General features: G+C 44.8%; 1 protein-coding gene across 1 annotated transcript; it reads left to right on the top strand.

The window, feature by feature from the left end:
* Positions 1-48: 48 nt before the first annotated feature.
* Positions 49-22330, top strand: DBF4B (DBF4B-CDC7 kinase regulatory subunit). Its single transcript, XM_020997769.2, has 13 exons — positions 49-192; positions 908-981; positions 2333-2481; positions 3966-4148; positions 5122-5172; positions 5991-6075; positions 8474-8547; positions 9478-9514; positions 11401-11446; positions 16096-16212; positions 18681-18789; positions 19061-19185; positions 19982-22330. Exons 2-13 carry the CDS (start codon positions 942-944, stop codon positions 21294-21296), a joined length of 2331 nt encoding a protein of 776 aa, XP_020853428.1. The 5' UTR covers positions 49-192; positions 908-941; the 3' UTR covers positions 21297-22330.
* Positions 22331-23416: the final 1086 nt, after the last annotated feature.

Genomic DNA, 23416 nt, shown 5'->3' with positions numbered 1-23416 from the left:
GCCCGGAGCGGAGGCAAGCGGAAGGCGCGCGTCGTCTGCCGAGATTTTCTGTCCCCCTGCGGCCGCCGTCCTACCTCTTCCTGCGGTGGTTGGGTTGTTTCTAGGGGCGGAGCGGACGGGAAATTTAAACTTAGAGCCGCGGCTGAGGGCGCGGGGGACTGGACGACGGCCCAGCCGGGAGCCGCGGGGGAGGTAGGAAGCGAAAGAAGGAAACAGAAGAATGAACGGGACCCTCGAAATCGAGACGGGGAAGGGAAGCAGGAGCGGGGGGACCCGGATTGAAGGAAGGGGAGCCGGGGGGGGGGGCTCGGGGAACACGTGGGGAGGGAGACGGGGGAGCATCAATGACGGGTTAGCTTGGGCCCGTGAAGGGGGCTGGAGACCACAGGCTGAGCAACAGCGGTGGGAGAGCACGGGTCAAGAAGGAGAATGGGGAGCACAAGTTGAGGAGAGGTCTGGGAGCACAGATTAAGGAGAATGGAGGGGGATGGGAGCACAGAGTAATGAGAATGAGGACATAGAGGGGACTGGGGAACACAGATTGAGGAGCGGGATGGGGAACACAAGTTGGGGAGGGAGAAGCGGCTATGGAGGGGGTTGGGAGCACAGGTTGAGGAGAATGGAGGGGGATGGGGAGCACGGGTTGAGGAGGGGGATGGGAGCACAGAGTAATGAGAATGAGGACATAGAGGGGACTGGGGAGGGAGATGGGGAGCACAGGTTAAGGGAGGACCGAGACAGAGTGGCCTGGGGGAAGGCCAGGAGGGCATGAAGGACCACCAGCAGGGAGGCACTCTCTGGTCTCTGTGAGCTGGACCACAGACGGGGTGATCCAAGTTGGGGAAGGCTGACAGGCAGAGCCTGGGGCTGGTGGGTGCTGACCAGCTGCTCTCTTCTTCTTTCCCAGGTGTGTGGTCAGGATCCTCCAGCTTGGGAAGCTGATGTCTGAGATGAGGCTCCAGCCCCTGCCTCCACATTCAGGTAGGTGTTGAAGTCTGTCCTCATCATGGACTTGTTTTCAGTTGATTCAGTCTTGTCCTTCTCTTTATGATCCCATTTAGGATTTTCTTAGCAAAGATACTGGAGTGGTTTGCCATTTCCTTCTCCAGCTCATTTTACAGATGAGAAACTGAGGTAGACGGGGTTAAGTGATTTTCCTAGAGTCACACAGCTAGGAAGTATCTGAGGCTGGATTTGAACTCAGGTCTTAAGGTGACTCTAGGCCAAGGGCTCTATTCGCTGCGCCTCCTCAGGAGGGGATTTATTTTTTACCTTATTGGGTTTGTAGTATAGGGAAATAGAAAGCTCTGGGCTTGAAGTTGGGAGACTTGGGTGCTGGTCATTGATGTGCCACTAACTGCCCTAATCTTAGGGAAGTCACCTACTTCCCTTCTCTGGACCTTAGTTGCTTCATCTGTAAAATTCGAGAATTAAATTAAATGTTCTTGAGGAGCCCTTCCTTCCAGTTCTCTTAGGCTATTTTGTATTTCCTTAACCTGTATGCCTTGTTTTACCCTTAGTAGTAGGTTTCTTGACAACAAAGGACTGTTGTTTTTTGTCTGAGGCAAATGGTGAAGATGAGGGTAGTTAGAAATGAGGACAGATAGATATATTCAGAAACAAAAGCTCACCTTAATTTTAGCTCTGGTTCCTGCTTTATCTGCCTGTAATCATTTATTAAGCACTTACTGTATGCTAGGCACTTTGGATACAAAGACAAAAGTGAAATGGGCTCTTCCCTTGAGGAACTTGCAGTAAGGGGAGGTGGGGGTGAAGAGGGCAGAGAATAGCATATGTATGAAATATAGATACAAAATAGATATGATATGGAGTGGGGTGAGGAGGGAGATGAGAAAAGGTAGAAGGTGCTTGTGCTAAACCTTGTAGAAAATTGGAGATTCTCAGAGGCACAGGAGAGGAGGGAGTGCATTTCAGGCATGGGGGACATCCAGTACAAAGTCATGGAGATGGGAAATGGAGAGCTGTGGATGAAGAACAAAAAGATAGTCACTGCATGTGGACAGGGAGTAATGAGTCATAAGGTCAGAGAAGTAGCTTGGGGCCAGGTTGTAAAGGGCTTCAAATGCCAAACAAGAATTTATATTTGATTGTGAAAAGTCAATGATAAAGCAAGTGGAATTGTAACTTTAAACATTTGAGGCATCCAAGAAACTCATAAATAGCAGGGAAAGAGAATGCAAATGTGATCATCAGCATTTTGTCAAGGAGAAAACTAGCAGAAGGAGGCATGAGCCAAGTATCTTGTCAGTGAGGCACTCTAGTACCCATAAACATTTTGCTAATTGTTCCTTTTTACTGTCTTTTTTTCTAGCGGCTCAAGTGGCCAGTTCGTTAGGAAAAAAACATAAAGAACCTCCTAGTAACATGAGACAGCCACTTTCTGGAAAGTCCTTCTACTTGGATCTGCCTGCTGGCAAGAACCTCCAGTTTCTGATGAGGGCTATCCAGCAGCTGGGTGGAGTGAGTGACAGATTTGTCTTTTGGGGTGTGGGGGGGAATCTTGTGCCTGTCGGAACTAAGAATTAGAGAGGGATTAGATTAATGATTCACACCCATAGATATCTCATTAGATTGTCAAAATTAATTTAAGTATGCCATTTCAATCCCTTCTGGTAAGTATGGGAGCAGAAGTGGGGTTTAGGGGTAGGGGGTACATTATGAAATCATGCAAATAGTAAATTGTCAAAACTCCAAAAAATTGGGACTAACTGTTTGTTGTATACTTTGAATTTAGCAAATAGTTAAATTGGAGAAAAGATATTAAACAGAGTTTAAAGAAGTCACATGGACAGATGCTGAGGTCAGAGTTCCCATGAAGCTCTGTATGGTACTTTTCTTTGGAGACAGCATAGTGAGCCACTAGTGCTTGGCTCAGCAGCAAGTAAACACGGAAGCTTGAGCTTTGTCCAAACTAAGTCAGCGTACAAAGGTTCCTTGCCATCGAACTGGTAGGAATGAAAGTTTGAGCAAAGAAAGTTTGGCATGGGGGATGGAATAAAGAATTGCTGATCAGAATTAATCTGATTTTGCCCTCTTCATTCATCACAGTGATTCTCCTACCTAACTTCTGGCATTATAATAATACCTAACATTTACATAGCACTTTAAGGTTTGCAAAGCACTTTCCTTATATTATTTCATTTGACCCTCACATGAACTCTGCGAGGTAGGTGTTATTATTGGCCCCATTGTGGCATTCATTCTTCTGCATATTCAGTATAGTTATCTATATTAGTAACAGCCAGAACTTTTCCTTGGTCTGTTTTCTGAAAGAAAATACCAAGTGTCTCAGTATGCCATTTGAAAGGACTCTGTTTCCTTCTAATGCCACCTGAAAAGGAACTGGAGGTTCTTCCACTGGAAATCACAAATTGCCCAAATATCCTTTTCTTCTCTTGTTTTTCCTAAGCTCCTTTTTAAGAATAGTCTTGCCATAATTAGAGATTCAGTTCTCATATGGGTCAGTTCACTTCACATTTAAAAAAAAAGCAAAAACTGTTCCAATTTTCAAAAAAATCAATAAACATTTATTAAGCGTCTTCCATGTGCCAGACACTGTACTAAGCAGTGTTACAGCCAGCTCTCTCAGAGATAATTTGGAAGTCGGAGCATAAAGGAGAAGAGCTATGGATGGCCCAGTGTAGACTCATGTTTATTCCCAAAAGAACAGCTCATTAGCCATGGCCTGTTACTGTGTGGTCAAAAGCATTATCTCTGTACAGTTGACTGGGTTTTGTTTTGTTTGCTTATAGTTTGGGTTGATATTTTCTACTGGGAGTTTTCTACAGAGCTGTCCTCAGACTGTTTCAAAGCATTGACATTTCTTCACTTCTGGCTTGATGAGAGGCAGAATTACCTCCCCAGACCTTGGTGTTGATGCTTCCATTCTGCAATCACAACCTTTTTTTTTTAAAACCACCTTTCTCTCCCTCCTCTGCTTTCAGGTGATTGAGAGCTTTCTAAGCAAGGAGGTGAGCTACATCATAACCAGCCGCAGGGAGCCCAAAGCAGAGAAGAGTGCATTGGGCCACCAGGGCTTCGAGAGCCTTAGGAAAAGGCGGGTAGAAATGACCTCTCCAGCTGATCCTAAAGGGGACCAGAAGCTTGGGCCGAAGCCAAGAGATACTGTAAGAATTTTTGAAGGAGAGACTGAGAATGTGAACCTTCCTTTGTGTGTTTATATGGCCTTAGGGGTGGGGAAGAGCTCTGTCCAGGAAGAGGGTGGTGGGCTTCTACTGTCATTTGGGATAGACCTCTCTTTTCTGAATCAGGGGCTGTGAATGTTTCATCACAGCTCAGTGACCCTGGAAACGCGGTTGCAGTATCTTATCACTCCCAAGTGTATTTATCCATACAACTCTTCAATGATGGATCCATTCCTCTTTACATAAGAAGTGGCATGTATGTTACCTGAGTGTGTGCGATAAGATCCCTGGGGAATGGCTTCCTTTGTCTTACGTTGGAGCCACCAACAATGATGCAGATAACCCTAAAAGTCACCTTAATTACCATCCTAACTAACTTAGGTCATTACTAAAGTTTACAATAACAGTGACAACAGCTGGCATTTACTTAGCACTTTACAGGCATTACTTCATTTGATATGTTCCCTGGGCATAAATTGGCACAGGCCAGGACAGATATATATTGCGGATGGGAAGACATTAACAATTTACTGCAGATTGGCTTTCTTGTAGGGATTATCATTGTAGGGTTATCATAAAGGCAGAAATTCTGGGTGAGTATTTAAAAGACCCACGTTTTAGTCCTACTTGTGCAAGGTCTTCCATGTCTTACAGTTGAGACATGTGGATCTTTAAAGAATGGCTGTATTTGTAACTGTCTCAGAGCCCTTCTAACAGGATGGGATTTGACAGCTGGAGTGTCTGTATTTGGGTGTCAGCTCTGCTTTTGGCTCACTAGGAAATGTTGTCTTCGGTCACATTGAGGTTTTACATTTCACGCCTTAGCAGTGACTGCACTCTGGGGTGAAGAACATGCCATCCTAGGGAATGTGTAGCAAGACCATAGTTTTTAAACCATACCTGGTATTGGGTAAGCATCAGCTCTGAAATTTCATTTTGTCCTTTTTCCTGGCAGGTTCCCATGAGCAGAGGGAAGGAGCTGTTGCAAAAGGCCATCCAAAATCAGGCAAGCTTGGGAAGGGCAGTAACTCGGGGGGCATGTTCCTGCCCTGAATTCTTTGGCCTCTCCTGAAAGCCGCTGTGGGATATATGGGCCTGTGGGTTTCACCCATGTTGCTGATTTTTACCTAAAAAAGGAAAGTAAATGTGCTTTCCATCTTCATCTAGTGAAGTGAGGGAGTAGTGTAGAGAAGTAGAGAGAACACTGGCTGTGGGTCAAAGGACCTGGGTTCAAATTTTGCCTCTGACATTTTCTACCTTTGTGACCTTGGACGAGTCACTGAACTCTCCCTGGCCTCAGTGTCCCCATCTGCAGAGTGAGAGGGTTGGATTAGGTGCCTCATCCCTTCTAGCTCTAAATCTGTGATCCTATGACATATTGTGTGAGCTTCTGGATTTGGGGATGCAGTGGTTGGAGAAAAATCATCGTCAGACTCGGTTATTCACAGGTTATTTCTGAGGTACTTTCCCTCTGTTGTCTCACTCACAACCATTAGCTTTGTGGAATAAAGAGGCTTCAATAGCATAGGTGCATGTTCTAATTGGCTTGGTAATGATGCTGAAGAAGCAGCCCTCTATCCTGCCCGTGTCATTTACCAGCTGTGTCAGTTTGGGTAAATGGCCTCACTTCCTTCCTTGTTTCACATGCCTCCAGGTTATGTAAGGAAAATACTTGAAGTGTGTTACCATTTATTTATTGTCTCTTTTAGTTCTTATGGGTATCTGGGAGATGATTGTATGTAGGAGGTCCAGGAAGCCCTGTTGTCCTGATTCTCGTGCCTGGGGATATCTTGAGGACTTGACTCTTTTGTTCCCTCATTGCAGGGTAGCCCCAGTGGCAGCCCAGGCAGCGGCAGCAGCCTCCTGACCAATGCCCGATCCTGGGGAGTGCGCATCCTCCATGTTGATGGTACTATCTAACCCTCTTCCTTTTGTGTGGTCAGCATGGGGTGGGAATTGATGAATTTGAGGGAAGAAGAATCTCTGTGGGCCAGATCATAGATGGTTTGGGGCATAAGCAATGGAATGAGAGGATGGGACATAAGTTATTTTAAAACTTTATTTACTAATTTTTAAGTTAAGTTACATTGATGCCTTTTTGAAAAACACCATAGTCACTTTCTGGTACATCCTCTGTTGTAACAGGGAAAGACAGTTAAGAAAAACCAACTCTCACAGCATCTGTGTTCCCATCATTCTGCGCTTAGTCTCCCGTGCCCTTACTGAGAAAATGAAAGTCTGTTTCAGCTTCTGGCCTGGTGAACCTAGATTGGTGGTTACATTGAATCTGAGACTTTTTCATGTTTTTTTCATTTGCATTATTATAGTCATTGTGTATATTGTTCTGCTGGTTCTGTTTTTCATTCTGCTTCAGTTTATACAAGTCTTGCCCTGTTTCAGGGATTTTGTTTTTCTTGCTTTCTCTGTGAGGAGGAAGAGAATGTGGATCTAAAAATAAAATGACATTGAATTAAAAAAGAAAAGCAAGAAAAAAGCCATGGGAAACAGGAATGCTGGTACAGTGCTGGAGAAGAGCAGATGTCCTGCTTTTTACATTCATTCAGCCCATCTACAAGCATTTATCAAGCACTGCCCCAGGGACTGTGCTAGATGCTGGAGACAAACATGAAACAGTTCCTGCCCTCCTGGAGCTTACAGGAAGAAAACAACCCCAAAAAACCAAGTCTCCCACTGCTTCTCAGAATTCCTCATCTTGTGTGATATAGCCCAATAATTCATTATTTCTTGTTGTGCAGTAATATCCCATTACATTCATATATACAGTTTATTCAAGTATCCCCAGTCAATGGGCACCTGCTTATTTTTAGGTTTTTGCTGCTGAAAAAATCTTGATATGGATATTTGAGTGTACATAGGCCTTTTCTTTCAGGTTTTGATACCTTTGAGGTATATTTATAGTAGCAGATGATGAAGTCAAAGGGTATGGATAATTTAGTTGCATTGCTGCCATGATTCCAACAGTTGGATCACTTGATAGCATCACCAGAAGTATATTAGAGTTGCTATCTTCCCATAGCCCCTCCCACATTGTCTGTTTCTGGATTTTATCATCTCTATCAGCTTGCTGAGTGTGAGGTGAAACCTCAGAATTGTTTTAATTTTCACGTTTCTTATTATTAGTAATTTGGAACATTTTTTTCCTTTAGAAAATTGTTCATATCCTTTACCAACTTCTGAGGAATGGCTTTTCGATATGTATTTGTATCAATTCCCTTAGTATCTTAGATATCTTACTTTTACCAGAAATACCTGAAGCAAAGGTTTTTTGTTTTGTTTCGTTTTATGGGAGTGTCATAGGAGTGATGGCATCCCCAGATATTTTATCAGGAATTTGGAGTACTTCTTTAAAATGGCCATGGAATGGACCATGTTGAACTGCTGCAATTACGGGTCTGGAAATGGCAGTTTTGCCACCTTTTTTGTTTCTGGCACTTTCTACTCTTTAACTTATAGAAAAATCAATATGATGTAGTGGATAAGAGTCCTGGACTTGGTCATCGAGAACTAGTTTCAAAACCTGTCTCAGGTACTTACTGTCTGTGACTCTGGACAAGTCACAACCTCTCTATGCCTCCTGTTTTTTCCTCTACAAAACTGAGAAACCTACCAACCTCATATGATTGTTTTAACAGTTAAAAGAGGTGATATATGTATGTATGATATATATAGTTTTGCAAATCTTAAAATCCTATAGCACTTTAAATAAAATAAATGTAACCTGCTATTATAGACTATAGGCATGCTAATCTCCCTCCACCCTAAATTTTAAGTCCACCCACATATGCACAATAGACCCATCAGCTAGCTGGTTCTGAGTACCCTAGAGGGGCTTAGAGTTGCTGAAAATTAAATTTTTCCCAAATTCTTTGTATTTCTTCCTTTCTGGTGGGTTGATTAAGTTCTGGAATGGTTAGCCCCCTGCCCCTCCCCTCCGAGAAGACATCTGGACCCTTGATGTTATTTCTCTGGCTTGGCCCATCAGGGGCTGCTACTCATTAGCATTTGTGAGAAGGTCTTGATTTATACTTAGCAAAGTGCTTTTTCTTCCCCCTGCCTCCGGAACAAAGGATTTTCATGAACAGTCGCCCACCCTCGGGCCATTTTCTGCTGGTTTTTTTCAGAAGTTGTAAGAGCTATAGGTTGCCAGAAGGTGTCAGGCAAGGCCATGAAGCAGGATTTGGGGAATAATTAATTCTGACGGGGGCTCGCTCCATGGACAGGATATACTAGGGGAATGAGGACCAGGGCCCATTGATCCACAATCTCTTTTTTTTTTCTCCCAATAGAAATGTTGATGCATGTGCAACAACTGTGCCTTGGTATTTTGCATATGACCAGACAAGAACAGAAGAAGCCAAAGGTGGGTTTGAAAGGGTTGGGGTAGTCTCTGTAGGTCAGTGATACCTGAGCTTTCAAGTCTGGTGACCATTTGGGTAATCCAGTGGACCATCCAAATTATTTATTCTCGCTTGCTGCGTCCGCTCCCTCATATGCCTTTGGAGCAGACTTCTTTGATTCCAACCCTATCATATATTACCTATATGACCTTAGGTGAATCATTTAACCTCTGGGCTTCAATTCTCTTTTCTGAAAAGTTCAAGGGGTGGTCCCTTGTTTTCCTATGTTTTACTTTATTCCCAGCTATCTGACATATAAAATAAACCTCTTTCCTTCTTCTCTTTTTTCCTTATGTTCTCTGGGAACTTCACACAGATACTAGCATACCTTATCCTGGCATTTTGTACCAGACCATGGGCCACCTGAAGGGTCCACTTGGGCTACTAATGATCTACAGACCCCATCTGAAGAACCACTGCTGTTGGTGAAAGTCTTGAGCACAAATTTCCTGGTAACCAAGAGGTTAAGGCTCTTGGCACAGGGATCAGTGGTTGAGGCTAGACTAGAGAGGAAATTTAGAAAATGTTTCACTTTTTCTGGACCTTTCTTTGGGTTAGGATTATATATACACAGTACTAGGACATTCCCCTGTTGATTTAATCCCCTTTTCCCACCCTCCAGCTGAGGAGGCAGCTAGCATTAAGATGAGGGGCCATGCACCAGACTAGACAGTCTACTCTCAACATCCTTCAAGGCTGTTCTAGCACCAAACTCTGCTTCAGGCAGCCTGGCAGGTTCCCGTGAGCAGAGGGAAGGAGCTCTTGGCTTTGACCAGTTCCTCCTAATAGGGAAACATGGGAGAGAAGCAGCATGGGTCATACAGTCTTTGTTCTTACTGAAGGTCATCCTACAATTCCCTCTTACTTTTAACCTACTCTTTCTTCCCATTTAGAAAGCGTGTGCAGCAATGGAATCAAGAGCTCCTAAAGGTCAGTGTGGAAACTTTTCACCATCTAATTGAAATTCCTCCTTCCCCCAACACCCCTGACTCCCTGCGTGGTGACATCTGTCCTATCCTGTTTGTGACAGGAAACGAGTCCAATCTATAGCCATTCCTGCCTCAGATACACATTCCTTCCCAGTGCTTTGTCAGCGTGAAGGGCTGGTGCCCTAATTTGTGGGTGGAGATGAGCATCCACCTTTTACTTCCATCCAAGGGGCTGCTTCTGGGAGGGTGTTTTCAGAGGCCAGGGCTTGAAGGGCTCCTCTTGGAGAGCAGGGACTTGGAGCCAGAGCTGTCTGAACAATCATATATGCTTTCAGATCCTCTGGCAGTGTTAGCCATGGAGCAAATTTGGGTTCGAAATACCCTCTCTCCCTTTTCCTTTCAATTCTATAACATTCCAGGGTGGGCAGTTTGACATCTGCTTTCCATTTTTAGAAATGCCAAACTCCTTGAAACTTGACAAACAGGCAGATTGACAGGATTTTTCTTCACCATCTTATTTTGGACAGAGAGAGTTTCTCCCGGAGATGCTCTTTAAGTGGCATTTACACATCCAAAAGCAGGAGCGAAGAAAAGTCACTTGGCGCTGGTGTTTGAAATGAAAGGAAATCTTTGAGGAATTGATTTTAATCACTGTGTCTAAGTTAATTAGAAAAGGAGAAGGAATCACCCAGAATAGGATTAATAAAAGCTGCTGTCTCAAGACTAAAGAGGCTGCTCTTTACTTTGATATTGTCAAGATCCTAAATTTGGGTTGGGATGTGTGATGATACCAGCCTGATTTTGAAGTTCTGGTGCTTTCTGGGTGCTTTTCAGATCCCTTTTTGACTATGTGCTCTATCCCCTCATCCCTGGTCATTGTTTGTTTACCCACGCTAGCTAAAACTCTTCTGTCACCAGTTCATCCCTCCATGTCTGATCTCCAAATTAATTCTCACCCTCCCAACACCCCTGCCCCCCAAAAAAGGAATGGGATTAGAGGGTACCATCACTATCCAGGCTTAGGCATTTATTCAGGAGACTGCCACTCCCTGTCTTTCCTCTACTGGGATGGCCCTGGAATGAGTGAACACTGACTAGTCCCCTAGGTTCCATAGATGAGCTGCAGCAGGAAAGAGCAGCTTTGGGTTTAGGTTACCATCCCATTTACCCAACAGACCTCTTTGGCTTTATAAGCAACTCAAGCAAATAGGTGAATTTTTTTAACTTGGTGATTTCTGAACCTAAATGCCTTTTTTAGCTTGTTTCATGGGGCATATTTTTATTTTGAGACTTCACTTCCCATTACATAACCTGGATTCCTTGACCCTAACCTTTAAATATGGCTGCTACTCCAACTTTTTCTTTTGTCTTATTACTTTTCCCTGGTGTTTAATGTGGAATGCTGTTTTGAGAGACTTTTAGGGCCCTTGGAGTCAGCGTCAAGCCTTTGGGGAAGATCTAACTAACACTCCTAACTTAGACAAAGTTGTATGGCTGACTCTAACATAATTTGTAATGGTAATAGGTGGGGGTGGGGTTTGTATCATAGCTCGTGTTTGCAGTCTGTTTTATTTACTGGATTCCTGAATGTGTTCTCAAAGTGCTTCCTATAAAATGAGGATACTCCTCCCCTACATATCACTAGTTCTCTCTCTGGAAATTACAGAACTGTTAATATTATCCAAATAAAGGAGGGAAGGAAAGGAGAGTAGAAAACTTATCCCTTGCCAAATGGAAAGACCCATCTCAATCTGTCTTGTTTTTCTAGCTCATGAGAGCCTTTTAGACTTTGGCAGAATCTCCTGTACATCCTGTTTATTAAGAAAACCCCCCTCCAAGTCTGATCTGCAGACAAATGGCTAAACTTATATGTTGTTGCTTTTTCAGTGGCAAGATTGAAGGTTCCATTCTTAAAGATCGAAGACAGCAGCAGGTAAATGAGAATCACCCCCACAAGACTCCCCCAATGCTTCCCTTTGAGACCCTGACCACGGAAATGACTTGTCCAAGGTTGCACTGATAGAGGCTGACCTGCACTTAACATCTGGAGTTCCCCAGACCCAGTATATGTTCCTGTTCCCTCTTCAGAAAAAGCTTTTCTCCACACGTGGAAGTCAGAAACAAGAATGAGAACCATTTTGATCTGGTCTTTAATCATCTCGGGTTATTGTTCAACAGATGATGATACTCCCCATACCTAAAGATGACTCATGATGACTTGGGGGCTTGATTATTTAATGTATTACTGGGATTTCCTGTTTTAAATACTTCATTTTTACTAACTCTTCTTACTCTTTTTAGGGTTTCTTAATGCTTTTCTTCTTTTCCTGAGTGTATCTGTGGACATTGAACATCAGCTTATATTCATAATCTAAAAGTTTTAAGAGTTTGGTATGGGAGGAGACTCACTTAGCTTAAGTGACTTTTTGGCTTCTGTTGTTTCTCTTTCTACTTAAGAATATTTGTCCTTAATATTGTTGAGGGGGTGGTTGTTTTTCAGCTTTTTTCAAAGAACTTTCATCTCATCTCATTTAATCCTCACAACAAACGCTTCTATGACATAAAGCTACCCATTTTTTAGGTGGCGAAACTGCCCAGAAAGTCGAAATAATTTGCCTACAGCCACACAACCAGCTAACCACAGTGCCAGGACTAGAATCTGATTCCCCACCCTTTCTGTCATGCTGCTTGTCTCCTCTCACAAAGATCACCTGGTGAAGGCTGGTGAGGGAGGGCTACCCCAGCGTTAGACCAAGGATTGTCCAGCCTTTTGTTTTGTGAGTACCTGTCATAGATGAGCCCCTGCTCCCTGAGGCGCAGGGTTTCCCTGGCACACTATGGAATGAAAGCAGAGAACTCTGCAAAGAGGAACATAGAACACCTCCCAAAGAAAGATGTCTCTACTGCCCTTGGCAGCATCAGGGTAGAGGCTTAATGTGACCCAGGGGATTGGGGGGGAGGGCAGAAAACCCTGTGAATGGGAATAAAGCATGTGTCTGTGCTGAAAACATGTAAGTAATTAGCTCTGAAATATTTACACTAATGGATGAGAGAACAGAGACATGAAAAATCCCAAATAGCACATAGAGGGGGGAAAAAATCTTAATTACCCACAAAATACTAAAGTGGAAAGAGCCCTGGGCTCAGAGTCAGAAAACACCAGGGGGCCAGTCCCACCTCTGTCACTTCCTAGCATCATGATTGTGGGTGAATCTCTTAATCTCCATTTCTTCATGAGTCATGTGGGGAGAATCATTTCTGTCTTGCTTGCCTTCACAGTGTGATTGAGAGGGTCAGATAAAAGAGTTGACATGCAAGTACCCTGTAATCTAAGGAGGTTGGTGTGTGCACAATGTGGGTGTGCCTGAAGCTTTTCTTATAGCCCAGGCCTTACAGACAGTGCTTTATTGAATCCGTATCATGTGTAATCCTAGGACTGCTAAATTCCCTAGGAAGGCAACGCAGAAGCCATGTAATCCAACCCCCTCATTTTACAGATGAGGAATTTGAGGACCCTCAATTCTGGTTCTCAGACTCGAGAGCCTTTGCACTTATGCAGAATTGTTCTCTCTCTTTGGCCTTTGTCTGAGTCTCTCCATATACAAAAAGCACCTGATTGTGTCCAGTTTTATTGTAAGGAAGGAGAACTGATCTGCAGCAGAGGCCTCTTGTGTTTCTTTAGTCCTTCTGTTGAGTAAATCTTGAAATCCTTTTCGCTTTCTCTCCAACAAGCATGCAGAGAGATGCTCAGCTGCAAACACTAACATAAAGAAAGCCCAGTCTTGAAGATAAGAGTGAGTGAGGCTGTTGAATGAATGACACATTTCGCCTCTTCTCTTGGCCTCAAAAAACTTTTTACTTAAGTCCCTACTAATAGGCCTTGTTCCAGTGACTTGGTCTCAACTCTAATCTTATGAGTCTGGATGTTCTAAAAATCAATTTTTTGTTTGGTTTTGAAATACATTTTTATGTTTGAATTTGCATATTAAACATGAGAACGTCTTTAATTCTCTGACGTATTGAGTGTCTCAGACATGATCCTGAAATCACGCTGTGTAGATCTGTTGTCAAGGCTTTGTTCTCATTCAGTGTCCTCCTCAAACTTTTCTGCTGATCCTGGCATAATGCTGAAAAAGAAAGAGTTTCTGTTTCCCTGTAACTTTACTGGGAGGAATGAGGAGAAATTACTCCTCTGAAAAACAGTCATTTGTTTTCTGCTAGGTCCTCGGTTGTCTTTTCTTCTCTCCTTACACTTTTTTCCTTGATGGCTTTGTCCATTGCCAGTGTTTCAATGATCTCTTCTATGTTAATGACTTGAAAAATCTATAGATTTTTAAGAAACATCTTAAGCTTGACATCATTTCCATATCTCACATCCCACACGTCCTATAGAGCATATCGTCTTCCTCCCAAGACTCTCCCAATTTCTCTATTTCTGTTGAAGGCAATTTTTCAGTCCCTCAGGTTCAAACCTGAGTCAGCTTTGACTCTTGACTTGTTGTCACCTTCCTCGTCTAGTCCCTTCCTCCCCTCCACTCCCACTGCCGCCACCACCATTACCACCCTAATTTAGGCTTTTGTTATCTCTTGCCTAGACTAGTGTAATAAATCTAACTGGTCTCCCTGCTTTTAGTATCCTCCTTTTCAAATCCATCCTTAACACAGCTGCCAAAGCAATCCTGCTAATGCACAGTTCTAAGCATGTTGGTCCCTTGTTCAGAGACCTCAAGTGACCCCCTACTGCTTACAAGATAAAATACGGATTCCTAAGTTTGGCATTAGAGAGGGCACAGGGTGGCTACAGGGTGACTTTCCAGCCTTATTTCACACACTGCACCCCCCATAAATGCTCTATGCCAGCCAAATTGAATGGTGGTCAGTGCCTTGTTCTCATCCTCACCTCTCTTTGCCTCTTATTTCTATGTGCCCTGTATCCTATGCTGCTGAGGGGAGACCTTCCCCACATTCCTGCCATTCCTATAGGGCCCTTCTCACAGGGCCACCTCCTCCCTGAAGTTCTTGCTGCTTTCCTCCTGTACTTGAAAGAAATAATCTTTCCTTTCATGAGTCTCATACCTCTTTTTTGTTGCCCTCTGCCTTTATCACGTTCTAATTTGTATTATATACTTCTCTCTTGCTTCATCTATATTATATTCCCTCAAGGGACTGTATCCCCAGAAAGAAGCATAGTTATTTTGCATATAATAGGTGCCTATTAATAAATACTGAACTTTTTAAAATTAGAATAAGTAAAAATCCTGTTGAAGTTGATCAGATTTGAGTGGTGCAGTCAAAAGCATTAAATTAGGAGACCTGTGTCATGGTTCTTAGTTTGTGTGTGACCTTGGACAAGTTCCTTCACTTTTCTGTTTCCCCTTGTAAAAGGAGGGGGTTCGACTAGACAGTCTTTAAGGTCCTTTCCAGTTCTAAATTCTGTAATCCTATGATCTACTAGCTGTGTGACCCTGTATAACACTTATTATGTGCCAGGCACTGTGCTAAGTGCTTTACAGTTATTGTTTCATGTTATCTTCACAACCACCCTGGGAGGCAGGTGCTATGATTATTCCAGTTTTGTAGTTGAGGAACTGAGACAAACAGGTTCAGTGATTTGCTGAGGATCACACAGCCAATTAGTATCTGAGGCAGGACTTGAATTCAAATGTTACTCCAAGCCCAGTGCTTTATCCACTGCACCACCCAGCTGCCCCCAGTAGCTTACTGAAAGACTCAAGTATTTTGGAAAGTATTTAAATATATTCATTTAGAAATTCTTGATATTATTTTTGCTTTGAAATTGAAAAAAACAATAAACTAAGATTAAGTGTGTAATTAGGATTGTTCCTATCGGCCTGGGATATGGATTGGTATAACTTCTTTTCCGTTGCCTCTCCCAATTACAGGCAAACTTTGGAGCTTTGTAGGTTTGATTGTTTGTTTTTCCTGTTTTTTGATGTATTTTTGATGACGTGGTTTTTGAAAAAAAATTTATTTTTACTTTTCAACATTCACTTCCATAAGATTTTGAGTTCGAAATTTTCTCCCCATCTTTCCCCTCACCTCACCCCAAGATAGCGTACAGTTTGACAAAGGCTCCATATATACATTCATATTGAACCTATTTTCACATTAAAGAATCAGAATCAATGGGAGAAACCATGAGAAAGTTGAAACAAAAAAAAAGAGAGAGCAAATAGTATGCTTCGAACTACATTCAAATTCCATAGTTCTTTTTCTTGAGGTAGATAGCATTTTCCATTGTGAGTCTTTTGGAGTTTTCTTAGATCCTTGCATTGCTGGGAAAAGCTAAGTCTATCAGTCATCGCACAATGTAGCTGTTACTGTGTACAACCTTCTTCTGGTTCTGCCCGCTTCACTCTGCATCCATCCATATAAGTCTTTCCAGGTTTTTCTAAAGTCTGCCTGCTCAACATTTCTTATAGCACAATAGTATTCCATTATATTCACATACCACAACTTGTTCAGACATTCTCCAATTGATGGGCATCCTCTCAAGTTCCAGTTCTTTGCCACCACAAAAAGAGCTGCTATAAATATTTTTTATGTATTTTAATTTTTCAGGAAATTCCAACCTTTCTACCATCAATTCAAGTGCTTTCCTGAGCTCAACTTCCTGGGACCCAAAAACACAAGTCCATTTGAAACCGTGAGAACTTCCTTCCACAAACACAAAGCCAAGTAGGTCTTTCTGGCTCCATGCCTGGGTACCTGAACATGAGGGCTGCTTACAAATGAAGGTTTACAAAGATTTACTTTGCAGTTTCCATCTGTACTGTTAGCAGGAAAAGAGGAATAGACTAGGTGGCCTCCAGTTCCCTCTGGGCTTTACGTCAGGAGATAGTTGGTATCACTTTAACCCTGAGCATCGGTAGTTCCAGGCAATCCCCAGAAGTGCTACCTACTGGCCCACGTGATATTCCAGGGAGAAGGAAAGGGAGTTGTATCTGTTCAGGCCCTGCAGCCAAGGTCAGATGGCACTCAGTTGTCCAGTTGGTGGATTTCTTCTGGACGAGAACAGCTCAGCAGCAGCTGTAGTCATCCCACCATAAGATGGTGAGGACTGAGACCTAGACCACGGTGAGCGTCATCCAGATGAAGGTGATGGGAGGGACATTTCCGATGGAAAACTGACCGCGTTTGATTTGGTGAATGAATATAGGGGTGAAAAGAAGATGACAGCAGAATTAATTTCAAGGTCTTAAGAGCCATCATGCCATAAAGCATTAGTTCTCAAAACGTGTTTGTTTGTGGTGCAGTATTCATCGCCATGAAAGACAGCAGCACAATGGATTTTTAAGTTGGTAAGTCCAGAGACTCAGCGTATGAAGTTTCCCATGACCAAGAGTAGCTGTTTTTGTCAAGCTCTATGTGAGTTCAAGTCTAATATGGTTTGAGGTCACTGCGTACCTGCAATAAGCAAGTTTTGTTTTCTGAATATTTACCATAGTATATATGGGGTAAATAAAATTTATATTAAAATTACATATTGGGGGGGGCAGCTAGATGGCACAGTGGATAGAGCACTGGCCCTGAAGTCAGGAGGACCTGAGTTCAAATCTAGCCTCAGACCGAACACTTGACACTTTCTAGCTGTGTGACCCTGGGCAAGTCACTTAACCCCAATTGCCTTTTAAGAAATTAAAATTAAAATAAAATGAAATTACATATTGGGGCAGCTAGGTGGCGCAGTGGATAGAGCACCAGCCTTGGTGTTAGGAGGCCGTGAGTTCAAATGTGGCTTCAGACACTTGACATTTACTAGCTTTGTGACCCAGGGCAAGTCACTTAATCCCGATTGCCTCGCAAAAAACAAAAAAAATTACTTACACATTTACTTTACCTACAGTAACATCACATCACAAATGTCACATATCTAGCAAAGCAGATGGCATAATCACATAGAGAACTAGCCTTGGAATCAGGAAGACCTGGGTTCAGATTTGATTTCTGACACATCCTAAGTGAACCTTATACAAGTTAGTTTCTAAATGCCCTGGCAAGTCCCTGAGACTGTAAAATGCAGAGTAGTTGTAGGTCTGTTGACTGGGTATTTCATTACTAGGAATACTAAAGAAATCTCAGTTCTAAGGGAATGAGAAGGTGGGGAGGAAAGCCTCTCTGGGAGCGGGATAGAAGAGAGATGGGCTTTAGACATGATGATCTGAGCTGCTGGTGAGACATTGAGGAGCAGGGATAGAGCTGGAGTCTGGGCGAGCTGGGCTGGGACAGGGCTGGTGATGTAGACGAGAAGGTCATCAGTGTAGACTTCATTCACTGCCCTCACAGAGATCTCCTCTGGCCTAGCAGAGAGAGCCAGAGAAACAGATGTGAGTGCCTGCTTCTGCTACTCGGCACTCAGGCCATCTCAGGCAAGCCCTTCCTCCCTCTGACCTTCTGTTTTCTTGTATGTAAAATGAAGGCTTTGAATGAGATGATCTCTAAGGTCCTTTCTAGCACTTAATCTCTGATCTTAAACACTTGGGATCAGGCAAATAAGGGACTAGTCCCAGACTGACTCTAGAAAGATGGGAAGAATGCTTGGGTGGTGGTGGGGGGGGATTGGTTAGGAGGAAGAACTTGAGATTTTACCTATTCTGCTTTGTGATCTTTGCTTCCCTTTGTCCCAAAAGACAAATTGTTTGGTGGGTGGGCAGAATCTGATTCCCCACAAGTGGTCTTCTTTCTTTTCACAGATGCTTTCTCTGTGCCCTGAGGTCAGGGGTTGGGTTGAAGAAGCCCACCCACATTCACTGTCAGGAAGGAGGAAAGGCAGAGGTCAGGAGAGGAGGAGGAGGTCTGACTCACCAGACAGGGACCTCCAGAGTAGTCTGTACCTCCCTCTTCACCTCGATTCTCTAAGCTGCCAGAAGCCAATAGACACAGGGAGGGATATACCCAGCCCAAAGTAGACCTGTAAATGAGAAATAGAGTTTTTTTTTCTCCTTATTGGCTTATTCCCAGAGCCATCATCTCCCAGATCCCGCATCCTCGGGGATTGTTGGATTGCAGGTCAGAGGGTTATAGGTCTTCAGTGGTGTCTGGAGATGCAGACCCTGGAAGAGAGACAAGTGGCTGGCTTGGTTTTTGAAGGGTTTGGGATTCTCTCAAGCCGTAGTAACTTTTGCTTGTTGTCTATTTGTCCCTAGAGACCCTGAAGGCGATGAGCTGAGCCCCCAGTCTCCAGCCTGTACGGTGCCCAAGAGGAAGAAGGGGTACTGTGAGTGTTGCCAGAAGGACTTTGAGGAGCTCCGTGTGGTAAGGCTGCTCCTTCTGATGCTGGGGGCTTTTCTGAGAGGCATCACACAAGTTTTGGAGTGCTACAGTAATGTAGACAGGGCAGCCAGAGGGCCCCAAGTCCCAAATCCCTCACCCCCTTTCCCTGTCGAGCCCTGGGGCAATGCTCATGCCCCCACCATCAGCACCTCAGCATCTGGCTCTCAGCTGGCAGGGGAAACCTGGCAGTGCCCTTGTCTGCATGTGCAGCCACCTCCTCATTCAAAGGTCTGCATCTCTGCTTCCCATTCAGCATCTCCAAAGTGACCAGCACAGGGGCTTTGCTGTGGAAGCATCCAATTATGCGGCAGTGGACCAGATCACATCCCAGCTCAGCAATAACTTTGTTGACCTCTCCGTTCAGATGCTGCTCCCCAGGTGAGTCTGACTTGCCCTGTGACTAGGCGCAGCTGGGCCCCCAAACCCCACCCAGTTGTACCTGGGGTGCTGCCTTTGGTGTTCTCCCATTTCAAATGCTTGGGGCAGGGGGGGGAAAGAAATTGCAGGTTGTTAGGATCTGCCCTGGAGGTGTTCCCTTCTCTCCCCTTCCCCTCCTTCTTTTCCTGTTTGTTTGTGATTGTGTGACCTTGGTGAATTCTCTTCCCTCTGGGAAGGAAAAGGGAAATTCTCCTTTTGGAAAGAAACTAAATTGAAATGGGTTAAGTGGGCATGTCACAGGTGAAGAAGGAGAATCTCTGGGAGCAGAGAAAGAGACAGCTTCTGGTGCTCTAGTGAACTTTTGGTTTCATCTTGCCCAGAGCTGTGGTTTTGCCTCCTCCCTAATGCTGCTGCTTCTTCCACTGCCCTCTCCAGCAACCCCACAGTAGGATCCCTTTGCTTAGAGCCACTAACCAGAATGCCCTCTCACCCACTCCTCTCTGGCCAGCTCTGACCACAAGGCCACAGAACCAGGAGAAGAGGGGTTCTGGAATCCAGTGCAGGCTTGGACACAGGAAACGGCCGCCTCCCTCTCAGCTGTTTCACGGGGGTGCATGAGGGGCTCGAGGGAGGGGAACACTGATCTTTTTAGTTGGAAAGAAACAAGTCCTGGCAGGGGCAGCACATGCCCCAGTGGAGGCCAAGCTCAGGTCTCCATTGTTTCTCACAGGGTCGTCCTCTCTTCTCCCTCCCTGTGAGTCTGTACTTGCAACTGATCAAGGAATTATCTTTCTAGGCTGCCGGGCTCTCCAGCTGTTGGTCTAGAACCTCATGATTTGGGTTCTTTACAAGGATCACCTCCTCCAAGCCACTTTCCAGATCCCAGGACACCATCTCCCAAGACAAATGGAGCCCCAGGAAGTACTGAGAAGACAGGAGATGACCATTTGTCATCGGGCACTCTTGACCCCTTGGCACCAACTCAACAGACTAGTGGCGGGAAAGCTGTCAGAGGAGAAGGTTCCAGGAGATTGGGGCAATTGGGCAGGATGGTTAGGAACTCCTCAGGGGCTCCATCACTTGTTCACCAGCTCACTCTGGCTTGTGCTGCTTCTGTGGACCTCTTGGCTAAGCGCCATTGTTGTGACCGATCAGCAACCCCTCCTTTCCTCAGTGAGCAAGACAGGTCAGTGATGGGCCATAAGCGGAAATTTCCGTCCCCTGATCGTAGGGCGGAGAAGAAACTTCGAGTGCCCCCTGATGCACTGCCTTGTCCGAGCATCTCGGATATACCTGTCTTGTGCCCTCTGGTCACTGGGCAGGGACACACAGACACTTTATCTCTCCCTCCTAACCTGGCCATGAATCCAGACATTTTGCTTGCCTCTCCACGTGGTGCTACCCACAAATCTACATATTCCTCCCCACATGGCTCCCCTAGCAAGCTTCAGAGAGATCCACTGTGCTCTGGTTTCCCAGGCTTGGAAGTAGACGTAATAACAAAGGTGTCTGAAGACGCGAGCCCTCTCCAAGGAGAGGGACAGACAGCCCCAGGGCTGTCTCCCTGTTGGGTCTCTGGCCCTTCCCCTGACCATCACTCTCAGTCTAGCTACCCAGCCTGCCAATCTGCACCCCTCCAGCTGACAACGTGTAGCTCTGAGAAGCATTTGCAGGGAACCAGTTTGCCATCATCATTAGAGGATGTGGTATCTGCACCTCCTTGCCCACCATCAGAGAGACAAGGTAATCTGGATGGCCCCTGGTTCCCTGTACCTTCTGCAGCCCCTGCCTCCCTCCCTCCAGCTAAAGTTAGCTGTCCGCTATTGGTGGAGCACTGTTCTTCAGAGTCAGAATGGGACACGCAGCTCCTCTCCAAGCTGGAGAGGCCACAGGCTTCACAAGACCGCTCACTGGATGCTGAGGGTCTCCGCCGGGCCCGGATCGTGATTCTAGACAGCGGCTACGAGTCTCACCTCTATTCGGTGCTACGGCCCAAACCTGAGCTAGACTGGGAAAGGAAAGAAGAGCAGAATCAAAGGAACTGCCCAACAGAGACAGATGGTGCCCCCTTCTTGACCTTTGAGGCCTGCCTGGACACCTGGACCAGCTGAGCAAGCTCCTTGAAGTACAGAGATCTGGGCGTTTGTGTGGACCCAACCTAATTAACCTTGCTGACCTCCAGAGACTTCGTGTAGAATGGGCTAGGCTGGGCTGACCTCTCGATGCCCTTGCTCTTCCCTCCTGATGTCCCCCAGCCGTGATCCCACTGTCTACATGCCTTTATTCAGGGCAATGATCCTTGACCAGGATGTCACTACCTCTTCCCACCCTCCCAGCCCCTCGCCCCCATTCTAAGGGGCAGGACCAGCACAGAGAGGGACTGCAAATAAAACAACAGGAGTTACATTCATCCCAGTTTTCTGTTACAGCCAAAGCAAAAGACTAAGGTTTCCCCTAGAATTAGCCTCTCTTCCCACAAACATGTGGTTCACTTGTGGTCCTCCTCCCTGCCCTGTCTCTGCCAGATAGAATCAGGAGGGGGCCAGGCCATTGGGATTTGCCACGCCCATGAGATTCCTCCCAACCCACTTAGCTGGCTCCCAGCTCTGACCTTTCCCTTCCGTTCCAGGATGGGGCTGGATGGGGAGCTGATGTCAGTCCTTCCAGCCATTTCCCTAGACTCAGAGCGGAGAGCCCACCCCCAATAACTTAGAAGTCCTGCTTTTCTGAGGTAATTGTCTTAACGCCGCTTACTCCCCCATTACTCTCCTCACTGCACTCTGCTGAACCGTTAATCTGTAAATAGAGATGGGTTTGCTATTGATTCCTTGAATGCCCCCCCCTTTAATCTATGCCACAGTTCTCATTCTTTGTCCGTCTGTGTCCATCTCTTTCCTCCACTCCTTCTTTTAATTGGAACTGCCTGAGGCTTGATGCTATTAAATGACTAAGTTTAGGGGAAGGTTGGCATAGGTCCCCATGAAAACCTTAGTTATTGACTTGGAAATGAAACATCTGAATGTACAAGCCTTGATCCCCTGTTTGGTGTTTTAAATAGTATTCCTGATTAAATTGAGAAATTTTAATTTTGTTATAAAGAATATAAATAAATAGATGTCTTAATAAAGCAGTGACTGATTGTGTATGTAATGCTTTACATACACTGTCTCATTTGATCTGAACAATATTGGTACAGTGGAAAGAGCACTGAATCTAGAGTTGAAGGGTATTGGTTCAAATCCTGACACCACAGACACGTAGCTTTGGGCAAGTCGTTGAATCTTTTTATGTCTCAACTTTGTCATCTGTTAAATGAGAGAGTTGTACTAGATGATCGATCGTTGTGGTCCCTCCCAGTTATGAGCCCTGTGAGCGTTGGTAAAGGTCCTTCCCATTGAGTACTACGGAACCCCCATGCAATTTTGTCCTCGCCATAACCATAGCCTGGCTTCTGCCCATATGCTATCATATCCCCAACTGACCTTTCCAATAAGTCCTTCCCCTTGGTGGGAGGTGTCTGCCCACTCTGGGCCCTGGTGCCGCTTGGGGCCTTCGGTTCACCAGCATCACTTGGTCCTCATTTGAAGTCCTTGCCATTGCACTGTGCTAACTGCTCTTTTTATGTCACTTTTCTCACTTGTCTTTCTCTAGGTCCCATTCTTCCGTCTTCTGCCTGGCCTATTGTCATCATCTTCCACTACTTCATTATTAATAACTCAGGCCTCAATGTTGTAAAATCCTTATCCTGTCACGGAGACCTGCATCTCCACCTTAGGCACCTTATCATGACATGACACCCCAAATCTCAAACTGGGTGCCTCACCCTCTCTGACCTCTTATTTGTCATTGTGCCCATTGAACCATCAGTTTGACAATGCCAGGAGTAAGCCATTGGATCTCTTCTGAATCCATATAGCCAACTACATCAATACGGACCTCACCAAAACTCAAGATGTCTCAACTTCTCCCCTCCCCAAACACACAGGCATAGATAAAATGGCTCCTGACTCATTCTCCAATCATTGATGTTATAGAACTCGACTATCTTTGACTTCTACCTTTCACCCTCCATATCAAATTAGTCTCCAAGTTTCGTTCATTCATAATATCCCACAAATATTCCCTTTTTATTTCTACTGCTACTTCTGGAGTTTGGGGCAACTGGGTGGCAAAATGGGTAGAGTGCCAGGCCTAGAGTCAGGACGATTCATCCTCCAGACGCATTCAAATC

Source organism: Phascolarctos cinereus, unplaced genomic scaffold (genome assembly GCF_003287225.1).
Source record: "Phascolarctos cinereus isolate Bilbo 61053 unplaced genomic scaffold, phaCin_HiC Scaffold_5;HRSCAF=322, whole genome shotgun sequence".
In the NCBI taxonomy this organism is placed as follows: Eukaryota; Metazoa; Chordata; class Mammalia; order Diprotodontia; family Phascolarctidae; genus Phascolarctos; species Phascolarctos cinereus.
The sequence above is the reverse complement of the archived record's forward strand: the minus strand, read 5'-3'. Positions and strand labels throughout refer to the sequence as shown.

Bases quoted from the DNA above. Each gene is read 5' to 3' on its own strand.
- DBF4B (XM_020997769.2), top strand. From the start codon at position 942: ATGTCTGAGATGAGGCTCCAGCCCCTGCCTCCACATTCAG. The intron at 5,173-5,990 runs GCAAGCTTGGGA...CCCTCATTGCAG, and splicing joins AAAAGGCCATCCAAAATCAG to GGTAGCCCCAGTGGCAGCCC. The intron at 8,548-9,477 runs GTGGGTTTGAAA...CTTCCCATTTAG, and splicing joins AAGAACAGAAGAAGCCAAAG to AAAGCGTGTGCAGCAATGGA.